Genomic DNA, 26,105 nt, shown 5'->3' with positions numbered 1-26,105 from the left:
CAAACATCTCATTTCCAGCACATCCACCCTCCTGCACACAACTCTATCCATAGCCCATGCCTCGCAACCATACAACATTGTTGGAACCACTATTCCTTCACACATACCCATTTTTGCCTTCTGAGATAATGTTCTCGACTTCCAAACATTCTTCAAGGCTCCCAGAATTTTCGCCCCCTCTCCCACCCTATGATTCACTTCCGCTTCCATGGTTCCATCCGCTGCCAGATCCACTCCAAGATATCTAAAACACTTTACTTCCTCCAGTTTTTCTCCATTCAAACTTACCTCCCAATTGACTTGACCCTCAACCCTACTGTACCTAATAACCTTCCTCTTATTCACATTTACTCTTAACTTTCTTCTTTCACACACTTTACCAAACTCACATTATATATATCTTTCTTTTCTTCATACTATTCGCCATTTCCCGCCTCAGTGAGGTAGCGTTAAGAACAGAGGACTGGGCCTCTGAGGAAACATCCTCACCCGGCCCCCTTCTCTGTTCCTTCCTTTGAAAAGAAAAAAAAAAAAAAAGGAGGGGAAGATTTCCAGTCCCCCCGCTCCCTTCCCTTTTAGTCGCCTTCTACGACATGCAGGGAATACGTGGGAAGTATTCTTTCTCCCCTATCCCCAGGCATATATATATATATTTTTTTTTTTTTCATACTATTCGCTATTTCCCGCGATAGCGAGGTAGCGTTAAGAACAGAGGACTGGGCCTTTGAGGGAATATCCTCACCTGGACCTCTTCTCTGTTCCTTCTTTTTGAAAAAAAAAAAAAAAAAAGGGGGTGACTGTATTATTGACTGGTTGGTAAGGTTATTTAATGCATGTATGACTCATGGTGAGGTGCCTGAGGATTGGCGGAATGCGTGCATAGTGCCATTGTACAAAGGCAAAGGGGATAAGAGTGAGTGCTCAAATTACAGAGGTATAAGTTTGTTGAGTATTCCTGGTAAATTATATGGGAGGGTATTGATTGAGAGGGTGAAGGCATGTACAGAGCATCAGACTGGGGAAGAGCAGTGTGGTTTCAGAAGTGGTAGAGGATGTGTGGATCAGGTGTTTGCTTTGAAGAATGTATGTGAGAAGTACTTAGAAAAGCAAATGGATTTGTATGTAGCATTTATGGACCTGGAGAAGGCATATGATAGAGTTGATAGAGATGCTCTGTGGAAGGTATTAAGAATATATGGTGTGGGAGGCAAGTTGTTAGAAGCAGTGAAAAGTTTTTATCGAGGATGTAAGGCATGTGTACGTGTAGGAAGAGAGGAAAGTGATTGGTTCTCAGTGAATGTAGGTTTGCGGCAGGGGTGTGATGTCTCCATGGTTGTTTAATTTGTTTATGGATGGGGTTGTTAGGGAGGTAAATGCAAGAGTTTTGGAAAGAGGGGCAAGTATGAAGTCTGTTGGGGATGAGAGAGCTTGGGAAGTGAGTCAGTTGTTGTTCGCTGATGATACAGCGCTGGTGGCTGATTCATGTGAGAAACTGCAGAAGCTGGTGACTGAGTTTGGTAAAGTGTGTGAAAGAAGTAAGTTAAGAGTAAATGTGAATAAGAACAAGGTTATTAGGTACAGTAGGGTTGAGGGTCAAGTCAATTGGGAGGTAAGTTTAAATGGAGAAAAACTGGAGGAAGTAAAGTGTTTTAGATATCTGAGAGTGGATCTGGCAGCGGATGGAACCATGGAAGCAGAAGTGGATCATAGGGTGGGATCCACACACGCAAATATACATACCTACACAGCTTTCCATGGGCATGCTTCACATGCCCTGATTCAATCCACTGACAGCACGTCAACCCCTTTATACCACATCGATCCAATTCACTCTATTCCTTGCCCGCCTTTCACCCTCCTGCATGTTCAGGCCCCGATCACTCAAAATCTTTTTCACTCCATCTTCCCACCTCCAATTTGGTCTCCCACTTCTCTTCGTTCCCCCCACCTCCGACACATATATCCTCTTGGTCAATCTTTCCTCACTCATTCTCTCCATGTGCCCAAACCATTTCAAAACACCCTCTTCTGCTCTCTCAACCATGCTCTTTTTATTTCCACACATCTCTCTTACCCTTACATTACTTACTCAATCAAACGACCTCACACCACACATTGTCCTCAAACATCTCATTTCCAGCACATCCACCCTCCTGCGCACAACTCTATCCATAGCCCACGCCTCGCAACCATACAACATTGTTGGAACCACTATTCCTTCAAACATACCCATTTTTGCTTTCCGAGATAATGTTCTCAACTTCCACACATTCTTCAAGGCTCCCAAGACTTTTCACCCCCTCCCCCACCCTATGATTCACTTCCGCTTCCATGGTTCCAGGGATATATATATATATATATATATATATATATATATATATATATATATGTATATATATATATATATATATATATATATATATATAAATATATATATATATATGTGTGTGTGTGTGTGTGTGTGTGTGTGTGTGTGTGTGTGTGTGTGTGTGTGTGTGTGTGGAAGTTGAGAACATTATCTCGGAAAGCAAAAATGGGTATGTTTGAAGGAATAGTGGTTCCAACAATGTTGTATGGTTGCGAGGCATGGGCTATGGATAATAGAGTTGTGCACAGGAGGGTGGATGTGCTGGAAATGAGATGTTTGAGGACAATGTGTGGTGTGAGGTGGTTTGATCGAGTAAGTAATGTAAGGGTAAGAGAGATGTGTGGAAATAAAAAGAGCGTGGTTGAGAGAGCAGAAGAGGGTGTTTTGAAATGGTTTGGGCACATGGAGAGAATGAGTGAGGAAAGATTGATCAAGAGGATATATGTGTCGGAGGTGGAGGGAACGAGGAGAAGTGGGAGACCAAATTGGAGGTGGAAAGATGGAGTGAAAAAGATTTTGTGTGATCGGGGCCTGAACATGTAGGAGGGTGAAAGGAGTGCAAGGAATAGAGTGAATTGGATCGATGTGGTATACCGGGGTTGACGTGCTGTCAGTGGATTTGAATTAGGGCATGTGAAGTGCCAGGTAAACCATGGAAAGTTGTGTGGGGCCTGGATGTGGAAAGGGAGCTGTGGTTTTGGGCATTATTGCATGACAGCTAGAGACTGAGTGTGAATGAATGGGGCCTTTGTTGTCCTTTCCTAGTGCTACCTCTCACACATGAGGGGGGAGATGGATGGTATTCCATGTGTGGCAAGGTGGCGATGGAAATGAATAAAGGCAGACAGTGTGAATTGTGTGCATGGGTATATATGTGTGTCTGTGTGTGTATATATATGTGTGCATTGAGATGTATAGGTATGTATATTTGCATGTGTGGACGTGTATGTATATACATTGTGTATGGGGGTGGGTTGGGCCATTTCTTTCGTCTGTTTCCTTGCGCTACCTCGCAAACGCGGAAGACAGCGGCAAAGCAAAATAAATAAAATAATATATATATATATTATCCCCGGGGATAGGGGAGAAAGAATACTTCCCACTTATTCCCTGCGTGTCGTAGAAGGCGACTAAAAGGGGAGGGAGCGGGGGGCTGGAAATCCTCCCCTCTCGCTTTTTTTTTTAATTTTCCAAAAGAGGGAACAGAGAAGGGGCCCAGGTGAGGATATTCCCTCAAAGGCCCAGTCCTCTGTTCTCAACGCTACCTCGCTAATGCGGGAAATGGCGAATAGTATGAAAGAAAGAAAGATATATATATATATATATATATATATATATATATATATATATATATATATATATATATATATATACATGCGCTGTGACTCGCTTCTGCTTCCATGGTTCCTTCTGCTACTAAAGTCCACTCCCAGATATCTAAAACACTTCACCTTCCCCAGTTTTTCTTCAATCAAACTTACCTCCCAATTAAATCGTCCCTCAACCCCAGTGAATCTAATAACCTTGCTTTTATTCACATTTACTCTCAACTTTCTTCTTCCACAAACTTTACCAAACTCAGTCACCAACTTCTGCAGTTTTTCACCCGAATCTGCCACCAGCACTGTATCATCAGCGAACAACAACTACTTCTGGCAACTTACACCTTCCACACCATATAGTCTTAAAACCTTCCAAAGAGCATCTCTATCCAACCAATCACATGCCTTCTCCAGATCCATAAATGCTACATACAAATCCATTTGTTTTTCTAAGTATTTCTCACATACATTCTTCAAAGCAAACACCTGATCCACAAATCCGCTACCACTTCTGAAACCACACTGCTCTTCCCCATTCTGATGCTCTGTACGTCTTTACCCTCTCAATCAATAGCCCTCCCACATACATCTATACAAAAAATGAAACTAAATTTGACAAGGCATAAAGCAACTATTCACACAAATCACTGCTCAGCAACAATACTCTTCCTTTACATGCAAGCAGAACAAAAATGATATAACAAATAAGTGCGTTCACTCTTCACAGGTGCCACCACAAACATAATCTCGCAAGTGTGCAGGGCGGTCTCACACACTGTGAGGGCACTGCTGGGTGTCATCACAACTAGGGGCAAAGCTGCTGCTGGTGGGTACTCCCCTTGACCCAAGGATGTCATGGGGATCAGCAAATACTGAGGGTATAGGTGATGTCAGTTTCGCAAAGTCAGGCAGCCAGTGCATCCCACTTCACTGAGTATTGTCTGTGCAGCTTTACCTCCATGACCACCCCAACCTGTCCCACACCTCAAAGTGACATCCTGCATGCAGACAGGAGTGCCCACCGAAAGCTAGGGCAATGTAGGGGCATCACCTATTGGGCCACCCTACACATGAGCCTGGCTCTGCTTTGGCCTGTTCCATGTTTTGCAGAGCAGTTCTCTATTGCAAATTCATTAGATAATGTTGCCTGCTGTGGCTCCAGGACACCATCTCACAACTGCCTTCCTGCTGCCAGCAGTGCAAGCGACCTATCCCCTTCTCTTAAGGGGGTTATGAGGTATTGGAGCATAACCTGAGTCACTTTGCTATTGTGCAGGCTACTTCCAACATCCAGATTGCCACTCAACACCCATTTGGTTGCCTTTGCTGCTGTTTTGTTATGTCCATTGGACTGGGGAACTGGCTGAAGAGAGGCAGGCCATGATTCCCCATTTTTTAGGGAGCTTTCATCCCCTCGCTGTCTAGATTGGTTCCCCCATCTGAGGGTATTTCCTTGGGTGCACCCTATCTCTAGAAGGTGAGCAAACTTGCAATAACTTGGGATTTTCCTACGAAGGTATAAATCCCACTCACTGCACCATGTTAGAGGTGCAATGAAAGAAGGTAGTCTGTCCTCACTTTATCATAAAGTATCCTTTCACAGTACAGGGGTGGCATCACCTGTCTTAGTCTGACTCCTGCCTCCAGCTGCCCGGCAAGTGTTCCCATGCTGCCAGGTGCCTCAACTTTTGGCATTAACAGACACCCCTTCCCCCTTATTAGTCTGTTAAATCGTGGGTATACTGTAATCATGGAAAATGTCACATAATTCTGCTTACCCAGCAAATATGAAAAGAATATTTATAGAATATTAAATATAATCATGTAATTACACCCCTAAATGATCCCCTAACAATATTTCACCATATTCAGCATGAAAAATAGTTTTCTTTTGAGGTTTTCAAGCAAATCTATTACCCTCAAATAAAAAAAAATTTCAGGTAATATTCAGGGTATCCCTCCACCACCACCACCAAAAAAAAAAAAAAAAAAAAATCATTATAATACAGCATTATAAAATGCTTCTCTATGTCACGTAATCATAGAAAATATCTCATAATGCTTCTCACACCCAAAACAAACACACTGAAGCTGCTGACATTCAATTTCTATTGTTGATTTGTTTCCAAACTTCACATTATCTGCATACTTTCATATCTTATAGTGTAAACCATAATCAATATTATTAATATATATGACAAAGAGAACTGGTCCCAAAGCTGATCCTTGCAGTACACCACTTGTTATGTTTAACCTTTCTGAGGCTTGAACATTGATCTCGGCTCTTTGTTTATGGCCAGTTAACCAATTCCCTAACCAACGAAGCACATCCCCATCTATACCATTGACTTAACTTTAGTTAGAAGCCTATGATGTGGAATCTTGTCAAATGATTTTTGAAAATCCAGATAGATAATATCAAATGCCTTACTTTCATCTTACATGTTGATTATATCATTAAGGAAATAAAGTTGATTTCTCAGACATGAATTACTTCCTTGAAAACCATATTGTGTCATTTATTAAGAGATGGTCCTCTAAATGGTTCACAACCTTATCCCAAAGGATGGTTTCCATTAGTCTACCAACTGCAGGTTAAACTGACTGGACAATAATTTCCTGGCAGTGATTTATTACTTTTTTTTTAAATGGATGTTACATTAATAAGCTTCCATTCCTCTGGCACTTACCCTACAGTAAGTGATTTGTTGAAGAGAATAGTCAAGGGTTTACCCTACAGCAAGTGATTTGTTGAATAGTCAAGGGTTTAACTATTTCATTTTCTCCTCTTTCACTGTCCTCAGATAAATCTTATCTGGGCCTGCTGTTTTATTTATCTTTATTTCATTTTCCGCAGCTATATCTTCAACACTTACATCCACGTGTCACAATATATTTTTCTCTCTTACCATAGGAGCTGGACTTATGAGCAGTATCATCAATTGTAAATTCAGATGTGAAAAAATCAATTAAAATCTTTGCCATGTCTTCAAAGATGTGAACCAAATTACCATTTTCAATTATCAATGGATTGATTGACTGGGTGATGACACTCTTAATCTGATGTACAGGTCTCTTCATTTCCCTACAGAGACCAACATAATTTGCTTTATCAAGCTGGTTATAAATCTCTTTGTATTTCCAATGATGATGGGTGAGAAGAGTGGTGAAAGCAAGCAATATTGGAAAAGTGTGAGACAAAATACCAGGAAAAACTGAGTATAGATTGGCAAAAGGAGAGGGAAAATTATTAAAGCTGAATGAATGGAATGTAGCATATGTGTGAGAAGTATACTTCTTTGTTTATAAAAAATTCATGCTTGCCCATGGCCTGACTAGAGAATAAGAGAAAGACCCTTCTACATATATCCCATTACTTTAGATAGCCTTCCATCATCTGGGGTAATGTGTCTTTTCCTGACTGGATGAGCAATGCTGTAAGTCTGGAAGCTCACAGCCCTAATGCCTACATCCAACAAATAACTAAACTACTGGACACTGGTGTCACCAACAGCAACACTTTTGAACACGCTGACATGTAATAGCTTTTTTATGAGTTTCCATATCTGCAGTATCTGGGTCAATAAACATATTTTTGGAATCTTAAAAAGTACATCTGCTGTACAAACTGGGCACTTCAGAGGTGATTTTTCTACTGTATTTTGGCACAAAACTGAAATACCTTTCAAGCAATCTTTGTTGAAAACCACTACTTTCTGATAGTTGATGGTGCCCTTTCTCAGTTCTTTTACAACTGAATCTAAGGGTGCTGAAATAATTCAGACATACAGAGAGAATGAGTAGGGAGAGGCTAACAAAGAGGATATAAGTGTCAGAAGTGGAGGGGAGACACCAAACTGGAAATGGCACAATGAAGTGAAAAAGATTTTGAATGCTTGGGGCCTGATTTTTCAGACCGGTGAAAAGAGTGCACAAGACAAAGTGAACTGCAGCAATGTGGTACACCAGAACAAAGTACTGTCTATGGACTGAACCAAGGCTGAAACAGCTAAGGTTACCTACAGAGAGGTCTGTGGGGCCTACATGTGGAAAGGGGGCTGTAGTTTTGGTGCATTACACAAGACAGCTAGAGAACAGATGTAAGCCAATGAGGTCTTTTCTTTGCTTGTTCCTGGCACTACTTCACTAACATGGGATAAGGAGAACAAGTATGAAAGAAAAAGAGAAAAGGTTATTTTGAAGCATCCCCTCAAATCTACAATCTGCACTAAAACTTATGGTGCAAGTTGAAAATCAGATTTTTTTCTTGTGATTAAGTAGCATAAAAAAAATGTAATTAAGACTTGCTAACATAATTAAATACTTCATTACACTCCCCTTCCTCTTGATGCAGTCCTATGGCCTGTTAGGAGTGCTGTCAGCAAGATTCTTGAATAGTTTTGGGGAAAACTACCCCATAGTTGCTAAACTGTCACCTCATGCTTCAGTATAGAAGACATGCCCACATCACATAGTCGTTGCTTCACCATGAACCACAAGCTTTCAATTGTGTTTAGGTAGGAGCTGTTTCCTGGCCAGTCATTAAAATAATTTACCTCTATCACATTGGCACTGTGTAACAATTAGCAGTGTGGCAGAGAGAGTCCCGTCCTACATAATTATTTTTGGCACCTGCTCTTTCATCTGAATCAGATAAATGGTCACTAAGTAAATATGGTACACTATCTGGTTCACTTTCACATCCTAGGGTAAGATCACCAAACCACCAACATTATAGTAACTGAAACAGCCCTAAACCATAAGAGAAGGAAGGTATTTTAGTCTTCTCTGTGAACTGTGGCAGGTGTAACTCCTGAAAGGGTGGCCTGACACCCTCCCTCTGGTTTTCCAGTCACAGGTATTGTTGACTCTGCGCCACAACACAGTTCTGCAAAGTTTCATGGTACCAAACACTGTCTTTGTTCCAAAATTTCACTCTGGGTAGCAGTCAGAAGAGGTTTACATCACGCAAAAAACTGCAAAATCCCAAGTCATTATCAAGTAACTTTTGGACACTCAGTGATGCATGCCTGAGCAAGTTAGGGTTCTTCTGCTTGAGTTCACTTGCAGTCTGGGATGAGGAAGTCCTAACTTATCTTGCAATCACTTTATGGGTCCATGGAGATGTTAATCTTGGCCTTCCAGACTTGGGAAGAACAAGCAAAACAGACTTCCCTAAATCCATAAACTGCTTCAACAACCTCTGGTAATTTGCTGGCAGACACTGTTTACTGAGTGATATATTTCAAATTATGTTCCACTTAGTATAAAGCTATCACTGCTGCAATGTCCATCTTTGGTGTAACTCCCTAGGCATAATAGGATGGCGCAAAAGCTAAGTAATTACGATGGCACAAAAGCTAAGTAATTACAGAGAAGTATGGAGAAAAGAATACCCAACAAGCAGAGACAAACAAAACTGACACGAGCCTTCCAGTTGCAAGACACTGAGTTTTTGTTATGCCGCATTATCACAATACTGCCAAAAATGTGATTAACACTGTCAAAGCATGACTTAATGTATTACACTTGCGAGGGTGTCTGTAAGAGACAATGAATGATTCCCTTAAGTCAACAGCCCTCTGGCACCTTAAATTTTGGTGTAGATTGTAACTTAGCACCAAAAGAGTTAATATTCTCTCCTCCACTGATCTATGTAATTTTCATTCTTTTGCCTGGTTTCTAAAATGGAAGTAGATCATTTGTTTCTCTAAAGAGGTTCCCTTCATCAAAGTCTCATATTTGTTTATTCTCTAATAGTGTTCTATAACTATTCCTAATGCTATCTTTTAAGTTATTTTTTTTTTTACTAAAACCTAAAGGCAGTATATTCTGCCCAAAGTTGGCTCTGATTTTATTCCATTTTAAGATGGTTTTGTGTCTGTATCTGGCATATAAGTTTCAATTTCATGTTCTGAACAATACTGGTCAAGTCATTTAATTCTAGTGCCTGGTGTTGGTGTATGAGTTTCATTTTCATATTTTGGCCGTAGACAGCTGCACTGTAGTAGTGATTAAGGATAGGGTCATCCTTGTTAAAGATGCTACAGGAATGATCAGGGACCAAATATGATAGGAATATTTTGTGGATGGAGGTGGAGTGATAGATGAACTCACTTGACAAATCAGCTTAGTAAAAGGTGCAAGGGGAATGACTGTGGAGCAGATAAAATAGAAGTACTTTATGCATGGAGGTGGGACGATTGGGGATAAATTCACCTAACAACTTAGCAAAACCAAAGAGTAAGAGGCACTTTTCATTTAAACATACTGGGCATAGCCTTAGGAAGTGAGAGAGTGATGTATGGAGGCTGTATTTTTTTTTTTTTTCTTTTGCCGCTGTCTCCCGCGTTCGCGAGGTAGCGCAAGGAAACAGACGAAAGAATGGCCCAAACCACCCACATACACGTGTATATACATACACGTCCACACACGCAAATATACATACCTATACATCTCAATGTATACATATATATACACACACAGACATGTACATATATATACATGTACATAATTCATACTGTCTGCCTTTATTTATTCCCATCGCCACCTCGCCACACATGGAATAACAACCCCCTCCCCCTCATGTGTGCGAGGTAGCGCTAGGAAAAGACAACAAAGGCCCCATGCGTTCACACTCAGTCTCTAGCTGTTATGTAATAATGCACCGAAACCACAGCTATATATATATATATATATATATATATATATATATATATATATATATATATATATATATATATATATATATATATTTTTTTTTTTTTTTGCTTTGTCGCTGTCTCCCGCGTTTGCGAGGTAGCGCAAGGAAACAGACGAAAGAAATGGCCCAACCCACCCCCATACACATGCCTTGATTCAATCCACTGACAGCACGTCAACCCCGGTATACCACATCGCTCCAATTCACTCTATTCTTTGCCCTCCTTTCACCCTCCTGCATGCATGTTCAGGCCCCGATCACACAAAATCTTTTTCACTCCATCTTTCCACCTCCAATTTGGTCTCCCTCTTCTCCTTGTTCCCTCCACCTCCGACACATATATCCTCTTGGTCAATCTTTCCTCACTCATCCTCTCCATGTGCCCAAACCACTTCAAAACACCCTCTTCTGCTCTCTCAACCACGCTCTTTTTATTTCCACACATCTCTCTTACCCTTACGTTACTCACTCGATCAAACCACCTCACACCACACATTGTCCTCAAACATCTCATTTCCAGCACATCCATCCTCCTGCGCACAACTCTATCCATAGCCCACGCCTCGCAACCATACAACATTGTTGGAACCACTATTCCTTCAAACATACCCATTTTTGCTTTCCGAGATAATGTTCTCGACTTCCACACATTCTTCAAGGCCCCCAGAATTTTCGCCCCCTCCCCCACCCTATGATCCACTTCCGCTTCCATGGTTCCATCCGCTGCCAGATCCACTCCCAGGTATCTAAAACACTTCACTTCCTCCAGTTTTTTTCCATTCAAACTCACCTCCAAATTGAATTGACCCTCAACCCTACTGTACCTAATAACCTTGCTCTTATTCACATTTACTCTTAACTTTCTTCTTCCACACACTTTACCAAACTCAGTCACCAGCTTCTGCAGTCGCTGTCTCCCGCCCTTACACGCACATATAAATACACATACAAAGACATATACATAAATACACATGTACATATTCACAGTTGCTTGCCTTCATCCATTCCCAGCACTAACCCACCCCACAGGAAACAGCATCACTATCCCCCCCCCTTCAGCAAGGTAGCACCAAGAAAACAAAAAAAGGCTACATTCATTCACACTCAGTCTCTAGCTGTCATGTGTAACGCACCAAAACCACAGCTCCTTATCCACATCCAGGCTCCACAGACCTTTCCACAGTTCACCCAAGACACTTCACATGCCCTGGTTCAGTCCATTGACAGCACATCAACCCCGGTATACCACATTATTCCAATTCACTCTATTTCTTGCACGCCTCTCACCCTCTTGTATGTTCAGGCCCCAACCGCACAAAATCTTTTTCACCCCATTTTTCCACCTCCAATTTGGTCTCCAGCTTCTCCTTGTTCCCTCCACCTCTGACATATATATCCTCTTTGTCAATCTTCCCTCACTCACTCTCTCTGTATGTCCAAACCATTTCAACATGCCCTCTTCTGCTCTCTCAACCACACTTTTTATTTCCACACATCTCTCTTACCCTTTCATTACTTACTCCTTCAAACCACCTCACACCACATACTGTCCTCAAACATTTCATTTCCAACACATCAACCCTTCTCCATACAACCCTATCTATAGCCCATGCCTTGCAACCATATATCAGTGTTGGACCTACTATTCCTTCAATCATGCCCATTTTTGCTCTCCGAGATAATGTTCTCTCCTTCCACACATTCTTCATTGCTCCCAGAACCTTTGCCCCCTCCCCCACCGTTTGAAAACAGTACAATCTATACTGTACACATCAAGAAATATATATAAGAAAAGTATGGCTTGCAATATGTGGCAACACCCTAGAGCCTTTGTTAAAATTGTTCATCCAATGTATCATATTCCCGAGCACAAAAGCGTAAGGATAGTTTTTGGTTTGAAGTTTATGACTCATCTACTAAACAGGGTATAATGATACCAGAAGACTGAGAGATTAAAAATGCCAGTGGAATGATTGAGAATCAATGTAATGGATGCATTTTGTATACAGATGTGGTGTTAAAGGGAATGTTATTTCCATATGAATCAACTCAATGTGCAAAATGAAGAAAAAGCAAGCAGCAGTTTTATATGTAATGAAGGTCTTATTTCACTCTAACACATTAAACATGGATTGAGGATTTGTATTAAAGCTTTCATAGTCCGCAAGTAACTGATTTATCCCATGGAATTCAGAATGGATGTAAAAATAACAAAGACAGGGTGAACAGGCAAGAAGTAGATGGACACATATATCTGCTTATTTTTCATAGTAATGAATATAGCACTGGAAAAACATGCCCCATTGAAAAGCTATCTTGGGTGAAAAAACACAAACGAAAGTGAAAACAGAAATTAATCAAGTCTCCACAGATGTTAGTAGACCTGACTCAACCCCTAAAGAATTCTTGCTGTACTAATACATTTGAAGGGAAGGGAAACCTAGCTTAACAGAGTGCCTCTTCCTACCCTCATCTAAATTCCAAGGAATACTTTCTCAAGAGTCAACTGGTTCCTTTGTCACAGGGAAATTCAACTAGCACAGGGGAAAAACTGATGAATCATCTCTTATCAAACATAATAGTTATATTAATGTGAACCAAAATGTTGGTGAGGGAGGGGGTAAAGGTTCTGAGGGTGCTGCAGAATGTTTGAAAGGATAGTAATCCTAACAATATTATATGGATGTGAGGCATGGGCAACAGATACGGCTGTGCATAAGAGGGTGAAAGTGTTGAAAACAAAATGTTTGAGGACGACATGTGGTGTACAGTTTGATCAAGGAAGTAATGAAAGGGTAAGACCAATGTGCAGTAATAATAAGAATGTGGTTGAGACAGCAGAAGAGGGCGTGATGAAGTGGTTTGGATACATGGAGAGAATGATTGAGGAAAGGTTGACAAAGAGGATATATATGTCACAAGTGGAGGGAAAAAGGAGAACGGGAAGACCAAATTGAAGATGAAAGGAAGGGGTGAAAAAGATTTTAAGCGATCATGACCTGAATATGCAGGAGAGTGAAAGGCATGCACAGGTCAGAGTAAATAGGAACCATGTGGTATACTGGGGTGTCGACATGCTGTCAAAGGACTGGACTAGGGTATGTGAAGCATCCAGGTTAAACCAGAGAAAGGTCTATGGGGCCTGGTTGTAAAAAGGAAGGTGTGGTTTCAGCGCTTTACATGTGATAGTAAGAGAATGGATGTGCACAGATATGGCTTTTCTACGTTTGTTCCTGGCTAACCGGAAAATGGTGATAGGGTATGAAAAATATATGTAAAAAAAAAGGCAGATATTTTCAAAATTAATCAAAAAAGCTATTACTATGTTTCCCATAACACAGGTTATCCTAAGTTTGTAACTTCAGGAAGATGAGGCTGTCAAGGGTGACCTGTGTCCTAATTCCTTCACATGTTTCTTAGTGTACTTGCCAGTACAAACCAGTGGCAGCTGGTATATCATATTCTGGTTCTCTATATCTGTACTCAGCTCTGACAATGTAATTATATGAAAGCACTTGACATTGTATTCTCTGTTCCTTTGTGCTTTTATCTGCATACAGCAGAACATTTTTGCCTGAGGGGACCCCTAGCCATACTTGTACGAGTTGCCTTATCTGCTGTCATTCAAATAAAAAGGTTAGCTTTTTCAGTATGTAAAAATGACTAATGTCACAAGGAACTACAATCAACACCAAAATGTCTGTTACCCATACAAGTTGACAGGAGAGGATACAGCCCTGGTGTACACCACACACCAATTAGCAGCTGATTGGGAATAGTCTTTGCGGTACTAGTGATAATAATTTCTCGCTGTTGAACTGTTAGCACCACAGAAAGATCTCCCTGAACCAGTAATCCAGATTATTAGTGATGATGGTTGGGAGACAAAGATGCATGAGACAGCAAAAGTCAACAAGTGATAAGCCAAGCTTGTGAAGAGCACCATACTCAAATGTCTGAAAAGCTACTAAATATAGATAATTTACCAGATTTCCCCCATTTCTTTCAATTTTTTGATATCTCCAACAACGATAAAATCAAATATTTTGTTTTCATTTTTTGACAAACACCACTTCTGTTGGCCCCCTAAATTCCTAGGCCAGGGCCATTTACAGGTTAAAGGAAGAAAGGTAATATAAAGTGAGAAAGACAGAGGAAGAGAATTCCACAGCTTAGCTGTTCAAGGGAATATGAAGTTACCATAACAGATAATCCTCTGGTGGCCAGTGTATCCAGAGAGACTGTGGAAAGTAACACTTAAATGCGTGCCTTGGGTCCAAATCTTGTGGGCCAGAACACCTTGATAGTGTAAAAGCAGTGCCCAAAATAATACACGCAAAACAAAGGAGACACAGCAGCAATACCATGGCATACGGAAAAGGAAGGCTCAGAAAAGGTGATGAAAGGATAATTAATGAGATGGAAGGCTTTTCATGCTACTCTGGTTAATAAAGATAAGGAAAATAAAACCCCGGTAAAAATGCAATAGCTGCTTACGAAAAAAATAATCACAGGATCTATATAGCAAGCAACACTCCCAGCTTTAGAAAGGCTGACTTTGTAAAGCTACTATGAGCAATTTCCATGACTGAGCGGAGGACAGGGTTTTGCCCAACATATTTATGTTATTAAGAAGATGAACTATGGTGTTCTGAAAATGAAGAGTGGGAACTAAATGATCCTTGGAAGGATATTCCTCCAGTTACTACCATCTCCACTTTTCTGAAGGAAAATAATATTAAAGCAAAATAATGCAAAAACAATAACTACATTCACGGATAGCAAAATTAAACAATAATCCTCTACAACTGAAATACAATCATTCCTCTGTATAAATATGTATCATTCTTCAGTGTAAACAAAATATTTCTTACCTGGCCGTGGACCTGGCATTCCACCTGGACCTCTCAGCCCCATTGATCCATTGGGCCCACCAGGCATGTCTCCCAGGAGTGGAGGTCTATTTCCCATTAATGGGCCCATGCCCATTGGAGGAGGACCAAGTAATCCTCGGGGACCATTGAAACCACCAGGACCATGCATAGGTCGGGGACCAAAGCCTAAAGAAAAACAGAATGCATTATCAAAAATGGCAGACAAATACTCTTTTCTCTAATAAATGGCTAAACAGAGGTTTAACTAACGATAAGAGGGAAGCTCCAATAATATGCTTTCCTCTCTTAAGTAAAAAATATGAAAAACAAAATTACAGCATACAGTCATTCTCATTCATGCAGTAAAACACAATTTCTATTCTAGCTACACGAAAAATTATATATCTGAATACATAAGACTGTGACTTTCTGTCTCTAGAGACAAGTAGTGATTAGCTAAAATATGTACTACAGTATAGACATTCCAAATATTGGACTATAATACAGTAAAACCTCTGTTATCCAAAACGCTTGGGAAATAAGCCACTTTGGATGAGAAAATTTCCTGTTATTCAAGGTTTTTTAATAAATCAAATAATTCAGAAACTAATATTTCAAAATATTATCAATGTCATTATCATCATTATTACTATTATTATTATCATTATCTTATTATTTATTTATTTTATTTAATTTTATTTTGCTTTGTCGCTGTCTCCCGCGTTAGCGAGGTAGCACAAGGAAACAGACGAAAGAATGGCCCAACCTACCCACGTACACATGTATATACAGACACGTCCACAAAAGCAAATATACATACCTATACATCTCAATGTATACATATATATACCCACACAGACATATACATATATACCCATGTACATAATTCATACTGTCTGCCTTTATTCATTCCCATCGCCACCCCGCCACACATGGAATAACAACACCCTCCCCCTTCATATGTGCGGGGTAGCGCTAGGAAAAGACAACAAAGGCCCCATTCGTTCACACTCAGTCTCTAGCTGTAATGTAATAATGCACTGAAACCACAGCTCCCTTTCCACATCCACGCCCCACAGAGCTTTCCATGGTTTACCCCAGACGCTTCACATGCCCTGGTTCAATCCATTGACAGCACGTCAACCCCGGTATACCACATTGTTCCAATTCACTCTATTCCTTGCACGCCTTTCACCCTCCTGTGTGTTCAGGCCCCGATCACTCAAAATCTTTTCACTCCATCTTTCCACCTCCAATTTGGTCTCCCACTTCTCCTCGTTCCCTCTTGGTCAATTTTTCCTCACTCATTCTCTCCATGTGACGAAACCATTTCAAAACACCCTCTTCTGCTCTCTCAACCACACTCTTTTTATTACCACAAATCTCTCTTACCCTATTATTACTTACTTGATCAAACCACCTCACACCACATACTGTCCTCAAACATCTCATATCCTCTTGGTCAATTTTTCCTCACTCATTCTCTCCATGTGACGAAACCATTTCAAAACACCCTCTTCTGCTCTCTCAACCACACTCTTTTTATTACCACAAATCTCTCTTACCCTATTATTACTTACTTGATCAAACCACCTCACACCACATACTGTCCTCAAACATCTCATTTCCAGTACATCCACCCTCCTGTGCACAACTCTATCCATAGCCCACGCCTCGCAACCATACAACATTGTTGGAACCACTATTCCTTATTATAATCACCATTATTATCATTATAATTATTATTATTATTATCATAAAGTTTTTATCGAGGATGTAAGGCATGTGTACGTGTAGGAAGAGAGGAAAGTGATTGGTTCTCAGTGAATGTAGGTTTGCGGCAGGGGTGTGTGATGTCTCCATGGTTGTTTAATTTGTTTATGGATGGGGTTGTTAGGGAGGTAAATGCAAGAGTTCTGGAAAGAGGGGCAAGTATGAAGTCTGTTGGGGATGAGAGAGCTTGGGAAGTGAGTCAGTTGCTGTTCGCTGATGATACAGCGCTGGTGGCTGATTCATGTGAGAAACTGCAGAAGCTGGTGACTGAGTTTGGTAAAGTGTGTGGAAGAAGAAAGTTAAGAGTAAATGTGAATAAGAGCAAGGTTATTAGGTACAGTAGGGTTGAGGGTCAAGTCAATTGGGAGGTGAGTTTGAATGGAGAAAAACTGGAGGAAGTGAAGTGTTTTAGATATCTGGGAGTGGATCTGGCAGCGGATGGAACCATGGAAGCGGAAGTGGATCATAGGGTGGGGGAGGGGGCGAAAATTCTGGGGGCCTTGAAGAATGTGTGGAAGTCGAGAACATTATCTCGGAAAGCAAAAATGGGTATGTTTGAAGGAATAGTGGTTCCAACAATGTTGTATGGTTGCGAGGCGTGGGCTATGGATAGAGTTGTGCGCAAGAGGATGGATGTGCTGGAAATGAGATGTTTGAGGATAATGTGTGGTGTGAGGTGGTTTGATCGAGTGAGTAACGTGAGGGTAAGAGAGATGTGTGGAAATAAAAAGTGTGTGGTTGAGAGAGCAGAAGAGGGTGTTTTGAAGTGGTTTGGGCACATGGAGAGAATGAGTGAGGAAAGATTGACCAAGAGGATATATGTGTCGGAGGTGGAGGGAACGAGGAGAAGTGGGAGACCAAACTGGAGGTGGAAAGATGGAGTGAAGAAGATTTTGTGTGATCGGGGTCTGAACATGCAGGAGGGTGAAAGGAGGGCAAGGAATAGAGTGAATTGGAGTGATGTGGTATACCGGGGTTGACGTGCTGTCAGTGGATTGAATTAAGGCATGTGAAGCGTCTGGGGTAAACCATGGAAAGCTGTGTAGGTATGTATATTTGCGTGTGTGGACGTATGTATATACATGTGTATGGGGGTGGGTTGGGCGATTTCTTTCGTCTGTTTCCTTGCGCTACCTCGCAAACGCGGGAGACAGCGACAAAGTATAATAAATAAAATAAAATAAATAAATTATTATTATTATTATTATTATTATTATTATTATTATTAATATCATACTTAATCGCCGTCTCTCGTATTATCGAGGTAGTGCAAGGAAACAGACAAAAAAAAAAAGGCCCAACCCACCCGCATATACATGTATCTTATGTATTTGTAAATATTTTACAAAGAAAAAATATTACTACATGTAAGCAAATAAGGTTCTTTGAGCGAGATGGAGATGGCTTCAGGAAGGAGCTATCAGGTGATTGCTGATGATGCTTGAAAGGGACCATTGTCCAAAATAGTAACCCAGGGTGCAAAAAATACATAAATGTATAAGACAAGCACACAACACTGCACCACAAAGTACATGGGAGACAGTTAACAACCACAAGCACCACATGCTACCGCATGGTAAGTAAATTAATCGATGCGGTGTAAAGTGTGCAATTCTAAATACTTTTACTGATCTTTTATAGCACTTTTTTGCCATCCAAAACTGATAAAATATATATGCCACCTGAAGTTGAAAAAAAGTTATACAGAACATTTTGCTGTCTCAAATTATGGATAACAAAGGTTTTACTGTAACATTACATTACTGGTCAAAAACTTAACTAAATCATTTAACACACTGCTATAAAGACCTATACATCGCATTAAAAAATATTAATTTGCCCTGGTATCAAGCCCCGTCAAAAGCTTGTCAACATTTCAGTTATAATACATCTCAGGGAAAGAGCAGCAAAAGTTGCCACACCCCTAACAATTATCAGGTTCACATACCTAAGCTTAAAGCTGAGGGCTGAAAAGTGAGTGTATGTGATTTCTATGTGCAATCAATATTTATGTATTATGCCTCCCAACCCCTTCAGTCCCCTTCTAAGACAAGCAGAAAATATGTGGGAGTATAAACAATATATATTATATGGGAGGGTATTGATTGAGAGGGTGAAGGCATGTACAGAGCATCAGATTGGGGAAGAGCAGTGTGGTTTCAGAAGTGGTAGAGGATGTGTGGATCAGGAGTTTGCTTTGAAGAATGTATGTGAGAAATACTTAGAAAAGCAAATGGATTTGTATGTAGCATTTATAGATCTGGAGAGGGAATATGATAAGAGTTGATAGAGATGCTCTGTGGAAGGTATTAAGAATATATGGTGTGGGAGGCAAGTTGTTAGAAGCAGTGAAAAGTTTATATCGAGGATGTAAGGCATGTGGAAGTGTAGGAAGAGAGGAAAGTGATTGGTTCTCAGTGAATATAGGTTTGCGGCAGGGGTGTGTGATGTCTCCATGGTTGTTTAATTTGTTTATGGATGGGGTTGTTAGGGAGGTGAATGCAAGAGTATAGGAAAGAGGGGCAAGAGTGCAGTCTGTTGTGGATGAGAAAGCTTGGGAAGTGAGTCAGTTGTTGTTCGCTGATGACACAGCGCTGGTGGCTGATTCGGGTGAGAAACTGCAGAAGCTGGTGACTGAGTTTGGTAAAGTGTGTGAGAGAAGAAAGCTGAGGATAAATATGAATAAGAGCAAGGTTATTAGGTACAGTAGGGTTGAGGGACAAGTCACTTGGGAGGTAAGTTTGAATGGAGAAAAACTGGAGGAAGTGAAGTGTTTTAGATATCTGGGAGTGGATCAGGCAGCAGATGGAACCATGGAAGCGGAAGTGAGTCATAGGTTGGGGGAGGGGGCGAAAGTTCTGGGAGCCTTGAAGAATGTGTGGAAGTCGAGAACATTATCTCGGAAAGCAAAAATGGGTATGTTTGAAGGAATAGTGGTTCCAACAATGTTATATGGTTGCGAGGCATGGGCTATAGATATAGTTGTGCGGAGGAGGGTGGATGTGCTGGAAATGAGATGTTTGAGGACAATATGTGGTGTGAGGTGGTTTGATCGAGTAAGTAATAATAGGGTATGAGAGATGTGTGGTAATAAAAAGAGTGTGGATGAGAGAGCAGACGAGGGTGTTTTGAAAAAGTTCGGTCACATGGAGAGAATGAGTGAGGAAAGATTGACCGAGAGGATATATGTGTCAGAGGTGGAGGGAACAAGAAGAGGGAGACCAAATTGGAGGTGGAAAGATGGAGTGAAAAAGATTTTGAGTGATCGGGGCCTGAACATGCAAGAGGGTGAAAGGCGTGCAAGGAATAGAGTGAATTGGAACCATGTGGTATACCGGGGTCGATGTGCTGTCAATGGATTGAACCAGGGAATGTGAAGCATCTGGGGTAAACCATGGCAAGTTCTGTGGGGCCTGGATGTGGAAAGGGAGCTGTGGTTTTGGTGCATTATTACATGACAGCTAGAGACTGAGTGTGAACGAATGTGGCCTCTGTCTTTTCCTAACGCTACCTCGCACACATGCGGGAGGAGGGGGTTGTTTTTTATGTGTGGCATGGTGGTGATGGGAAAGAATAAAGGCAGACAGTATGAATTACGTACATGTGTGTACATGTATATGTCTCTGTGTGCATATATATGTATACGTTGAGATGTGTAGGTATGTATATTTGCGTGTGTGGACGTGTATGTATATACATGTGTATGTGGGTGGGTTGGGCCATTCTTTCGTCTGTTTCCTTGCGCTACCTCGCTAACACAGGAGACAGCGACAAAGCAAAATAAATAAATATATAAGTATATACAAATACATGTGTGTGTGTGTGTGTACATATGGATGTTAATGTGCTGAGAGGTGTAACCGGAGGGATGTCAAATCATTGTCTTGTGGAGTGAAGGGGAAGATTTGTAGAGGTTTTCAGAAAAGAAGAGAGAATGATAGGGTGAAGAGAGTGGTGAGGGTACGTGAGCTTGGGAAGGAGACTTGTGTGAGGAAGCACCAGGAGAAACTGAATGCAGAATGGAAAAAGGTGAGAGCAAAGGACGTAAGGGGAGTGGGGGAGGAATGAGATGTATTTAGGGAAGCAGTGATGGCTTGCGCAAAACATGCTTGTGGCATGAGAAGCGTGGGAGGTAGGCAGATCAGAAAGGGTAGTGAGTGGTGGGATGAAGAAGTAAGATTATTAGTTAAAGAGAAGAGAGAGGCATTTGGACGATTTTTGCAGGGAAATAGTACAAATGACTGGAAGATGTATAAAAGAAAAAGGCAGGAGGTCAAGAGAAAGGTGCAGGAGGTGAAAAAGGGGGCAAATGAGAGTTGGGGTGAGAGAGTATCATTAAATCTTAGGGAAGATAAAAAGATGTTTTGGAAAGAAGTAAATAAAGTGCATAAGACAAGAGAACAAATGGGAACATTGGTGAAGGGGGTTAATGGGGAGGTAATAACAAGTAGTGGTGATGTGAGAAGGAGATAGAGTGAGTATTTTGAAGGTTTGTTGAATGTGTAAGATGATAGAGTGGCAGATATAGGGTGTTTCGGTTGAGGTGGTTTGCGAAGTGAGAGGGTCAGGGAGAATGATTTGGTAAACAAAGAGGTAGTGAAAGCTTTGCGGATGATGAAAGCCGGCAAGGTGGTGGGTTTGGATGGTATTGCAGTGGAATTTATTAAAAAAGGGGGTGACTGTGTTGTTGACTGGTTGGTGAGGATATTCAATGTATGTATGGTTCATGGTGAAGTGCCTGAGGATTGACAGAATGCATGCATTGTGCCATTGTACAAAGGCAAAGGGGATAATGGTAAGTGTTAAAATTACACAGGTATAAGTTAGTTGAGTATTCCTGGGAAATTATATGGGAGGGTATTGATCGAGAGAGTCAAGGCATGTACAGAGCATCAGATTGGGGAAGAGCAGTGTGGTTTCAGAAGCGGTAGAGGATGTGTGGATCAGGTGTTTGCTTTGAAGAATGTATGAGAAATACTTAGAAAAACAAATGGATTTGTATGTAGCAGTTATGGATCTGGAGAAGGCATATGATAAGAGTTCATAGAGATGCTCTGTGGAAGGTATTAAGAGTATATGGTGTGGGAGGCAAGTTGTTAAAAGCAGTGAAAAGTATTTATCGAAGATGTAAGGCATGTGTACGAGCAGGAGGAGAGGAAAGTGACTAGTTCCCAGTGAATGTCGGTTTGCGGCATAGGTGCATGATGTCTCCATGGTTGTTTAATTTGTTTATGGATGGGGTTGTTAGGGAGGTGAATGCAAGAGTTTTGGAGAGAGGGGCAAGTATGCAGTCTGTTGTGGATGAGAGGGCTTGGGAAGTGAGTCAGTTGTTGTTCGCTGATGATACAGCGCTGGTGGCTGATTTGAGTGAGAAACTGCAGAAGCTGGTGGATGATTTTGGTAAACTGTGTGAAAGAAGAAAGCTGAGAGTAAATGTAAATAGGAGCAAGGTTATTAGGTACAGTAGGGTAGAGGGACAGGGACAAGTCAACTGGGAGGTAAGTTTCAATGGAGATAAACTGGAGGAAGTGAAGTGTTTTAAATATCTGGGAGTGGATTTGGCAGCAGATTGAACCATGGAAGCAGAAGTGAGTCACAGAGTGGGGAAGGGGGATAAGGTTCTGGGAGCATTGAAGAATGTGCGGAAGGCAAGAATGTTATCTCAGAAAGCAAAAATGGGTACGTTTGAAGGAATAGTGGTTCCAACAATGTTATATGGTTGTGAGGCGTGGGCTAAAGATAGGGTTGTGCAGAGTAGGGTGGATGTGTTGGAAATGAGATGTTTGAGGACAATATGTGGTTTGAAGTGGTTTGATCGAATAAGTAATGAATGGGTAAGAGAGATGTGTGGTAATACAAAGAGAGTGGTTGAGAGAGCAGAAGAGGGTGTATTGAAATGGTTTGGTCACATGGAGAGAATGAATAAGGAAAGACTGACAAAGAGGATATATGGGTCAGAGGTGGAGGGAACAAGGAGAAGTGGGAGACCAAATTGGAGGTGGAAGGATAGAGTGAAAAACATTTTGAGCGATCGGGGCCTGAACATGCAGGAGGGTGAAAGGCATGCAAGGAAAAGAGTGCATTGGAACGATGTGGTATACCGGGGTCGACGTGCTGCCAATGAATTGAATCAGGGCATGTGAAGTGTCTGGGGTAAACCATGGACAGTCTTGCGGGGCCTGGATGTGGAAAGGGAGCTGTGGTTTCTTTGGATTATACATGACAGCTAGAGACTGAGCTTGAACGAATGTGGCCTTTGTTGTCTTTTCCTAGTGCTACCTCACGCGCATGCAGGGGAAGTGAGAAGGAGATAGAGTATTTCGAACATTTGTTGAATGTGCTTGACGATAAGAGTAGCAGATGTGGGGTGTTTTAGTCGAGCTGGTGTGCAAAGCATGAGGGTCCGGGAGAATAGTTTGGTTAAGAGAGAAAGGGGAGTGAAAGCTTTACAGAAGATGAAATCCGACAAGGCAGCAGGTGTGGATGGTGGTGCAGTTGAATCTATCAAGAAAGGGGGTGAATGTGACGTTGATTGATTGGTACAGATATTCGATGTATTTATAGACCATGATGAAAGGCATGAGGAGTGGTGGAATGTGTGCACAGTGCCACTGTACAAAGGCAATGGAGATAAAGACAAGTGTTCAAACTTCAGAGTTATAAGTTTGCTGAGTATTCCTAGGAAATCATACAGGAGAGTACTGACTGAGATGATGAAGGCACGGACAGAGCACCAGATTGTGGAGGAGCAGTGTGGTTTCATTAGTGGTAGAGGATGTGTGGATTAGGGGTGTGCTTTGAAGAATGTGAGAGAAATACTTAAAAAAAAAAAAGATGGATCTGGAGAAGGTATATGATAGGGTTGACAGCAATACTTTGTGGAAGGTCTTAAGAGATATATATATGGTGCGGGAGGTAAGTTGCCAGAAGCAGTGAAAAGTTTTTACCAAGGATGTAAGGCATGTGTACGAGTAAGAAGAGAGGAGAGTGACTAATTCCCTGTGAGAATTGGTTTGCAAAAGGGGTGTGTGATGTCTCCATGGTTGTTTAATTTGTTTATGGTTGGGGTGGTTTGGGAGGTAAATGCAAGTTTTGGAGAGAGGGGTGAGTATGCACTATGGTGGGATGAGAGGGGCCTGGAAATTGAGTCAGTTGTTCACTGACAATACAGTTCTGGTGGCAGATTTGGATGAGAAACTGCAGAAGTTGGCGACTGAGTTTGGAAAAGCATGTGAAAGGAGAAAGTTGGGAGTAAATGTGAACAAGAACAAAGTTATAAGTTTCAGTAGGGTTGAAGGACAAGTTAATGGGGATGTAAGTTTGAATGGAGAAAAATTGGAGGAAGTGAAGTGTTTTAGATATCTGGAAGTGGACTTACCAGCAAATGGAACCATGGAAGCAGAAGTGAGTCACAGGGTGGGGGAGGGGACAAAGGTTCTGAGATTGATGAAGAATGTGTGGAAGGAAAAAAATGTTATCTTGGAGAGCAAAAATGGGTATGTTTGAAGGAATAGTAGTTCCAACAATGTTATATGGCTGCAAGGCATGGGCTTTGGATAGGGTTGTGTGGAGGAGGGTGGATGTGTTGGAAATTAAATGTTTGAGGACAATATGTGGTGTGAGGTGGTTTGATCAAGCGAGTAAGTAATGAAAGGGTGAGAGAGATATATGTACTATCCATGGGGATAAGGAGAAAGGATACTTCCAACGTATTCCACACGTGTCAGAGGGTGATTTGAGGATGCTGGAAATCCTCACCTCCAGTTTTTATTTTTCCCAAAGAAGGAACAGAGAAGGGGGGAAGTGAGGATTTTCCCTTTAAGGCTCGGTCCTGTTTGTGACGTTACCTCGCAAATGCAGGAAACGGTGAATATAAAAAAATAATCTTTTTATACAGTTCTCTTTGGTTCCTGTTTCTCCTCTAACCCCACTTTGGATAACTCTTAACATTCCTTCAACCCCTGATACTCCTCTTGCTAATCATATGCCCCTCCCTGTAATCTCTTTTCAGACTGTCCAAAAAGCACTTCACTTTCTAGACACAAGCAAGGATTATGGTCCTGAAGACATCTATCTACAAGGGCTAAAAAAGTGTGCCTCTGAACTTGCATCTGTGCTCACTTGTATGTTCGATTTCCGTTTAAATACCAAAACTTTTCCTTCTTGGAAGCAAGTGTTGATACATCTCATCTCTAAGAAGGGTGACCATTCTGACTCCTCTATCTATCATCATGTTGCTTTAACATCTATCATTTTCAGTTTTTGGATTCCTCCTCAACTCCCATATCCTTAAGACAACTTGAATCTCACAGTCTTCTCTCTGATAACCAATATAGCATCCATAAGGATAGATCCACCGATGATATTGATTCTTATCCTACTAATGTCTGGTCATCATCCATGAAGGGTTTTGGGGGGTCATATGCAGTTGCCCTTGACATGTCCAAAGCTTTTGACACTGGCTATGGGGTCTCACCTCTAAGCTACCATCTTTTGGTTTTCCTTCCTCACTTTGTTCTCTCATATCTAACTTCCCCTCCAACTGCTCTACCTCTGATTGTTGATGGATCAGCCTCCCCTCCTTTCTCCATCAACAGAGGTGTCCCTCCAGGTTCTGTCCTGGCCCCTACACTTTTTCTCCTTTTCATCAACAATTTTCTCTTCCACAAATACCCAAATGCACTCATGTGCTGACTACTCAACACTACATTCCTCCACATCCTTTAGTCTTGTGCCTTCTCTCACTTGCTCTGCATCTCAATAAACTCTGATTTGGACAGGATATACCAGTGGAGCAGACAAAATCTAGGCAAGTTTAATGCTTCCAAGACCCAGTTTGTACCCAACTGTCAATCAAAACTACTTACAACTCTCGTCTCTCCTTTGACACCTTTGTAATTCCATCTGATAGACTCAATGAACAGACTTGGTATTACTGAAACATCCACTTTTTTTGGAAAATACACAATACAGGGATAGCTAAGACTGCCTCGGAACAGTTGCTTTGTTTATACAAAGGATTGATTCAATTTTGTAAGGAATACTTCTCGCACATCAAGCTCGGC

The 26,105-nt window shown here is 41.3% G+C and overlaps 1 protein-coding gene across 2 annotated transcripts in view; it reads right to left on the bottom strand.

Moving 5' to 3' along the window:
- Isha (Insulator su(Hw) mRNA adaptor) overlaps positions 1-26,105 on the bottom strand; it is a 126,440-nt gene that overhangs the window by 36,691 nt on the left and 63,644 nt on the right. For both annotated transcript variants that reach the window (XM_071689175.1, XM_071689176.1), the window contains one exon: positions 15,268-15,453. In XM_071689175.1, coding sequence (XP_071545276.1) covers positions 15,268-15,453 — 186 coding nt within the window. The remainder of the gene's footprint in view (positions 1-15,267; positions 15,454-26,105) is intronic.

The sequence above is a fragment of the Panulirus ornatus genome, chromosome 46, assembly GCF_036320965.1.
Source record: "Panulirus ornatus isolate Po-2019 chromosome 46, ASM3632096v1, whole genome shotgun sequence".
NCBI classification, from domain to species: Eukaryota; Metazoa; Arthropoda; class Malacostraca; order Decapoda; family Palinuridae; genus Panulirus; species Panulirus ornatus.
Note: the sequence above shows the minus strand (reverse complement) of the source record. Positions and strands in the feature narration are given on the sequence as shown.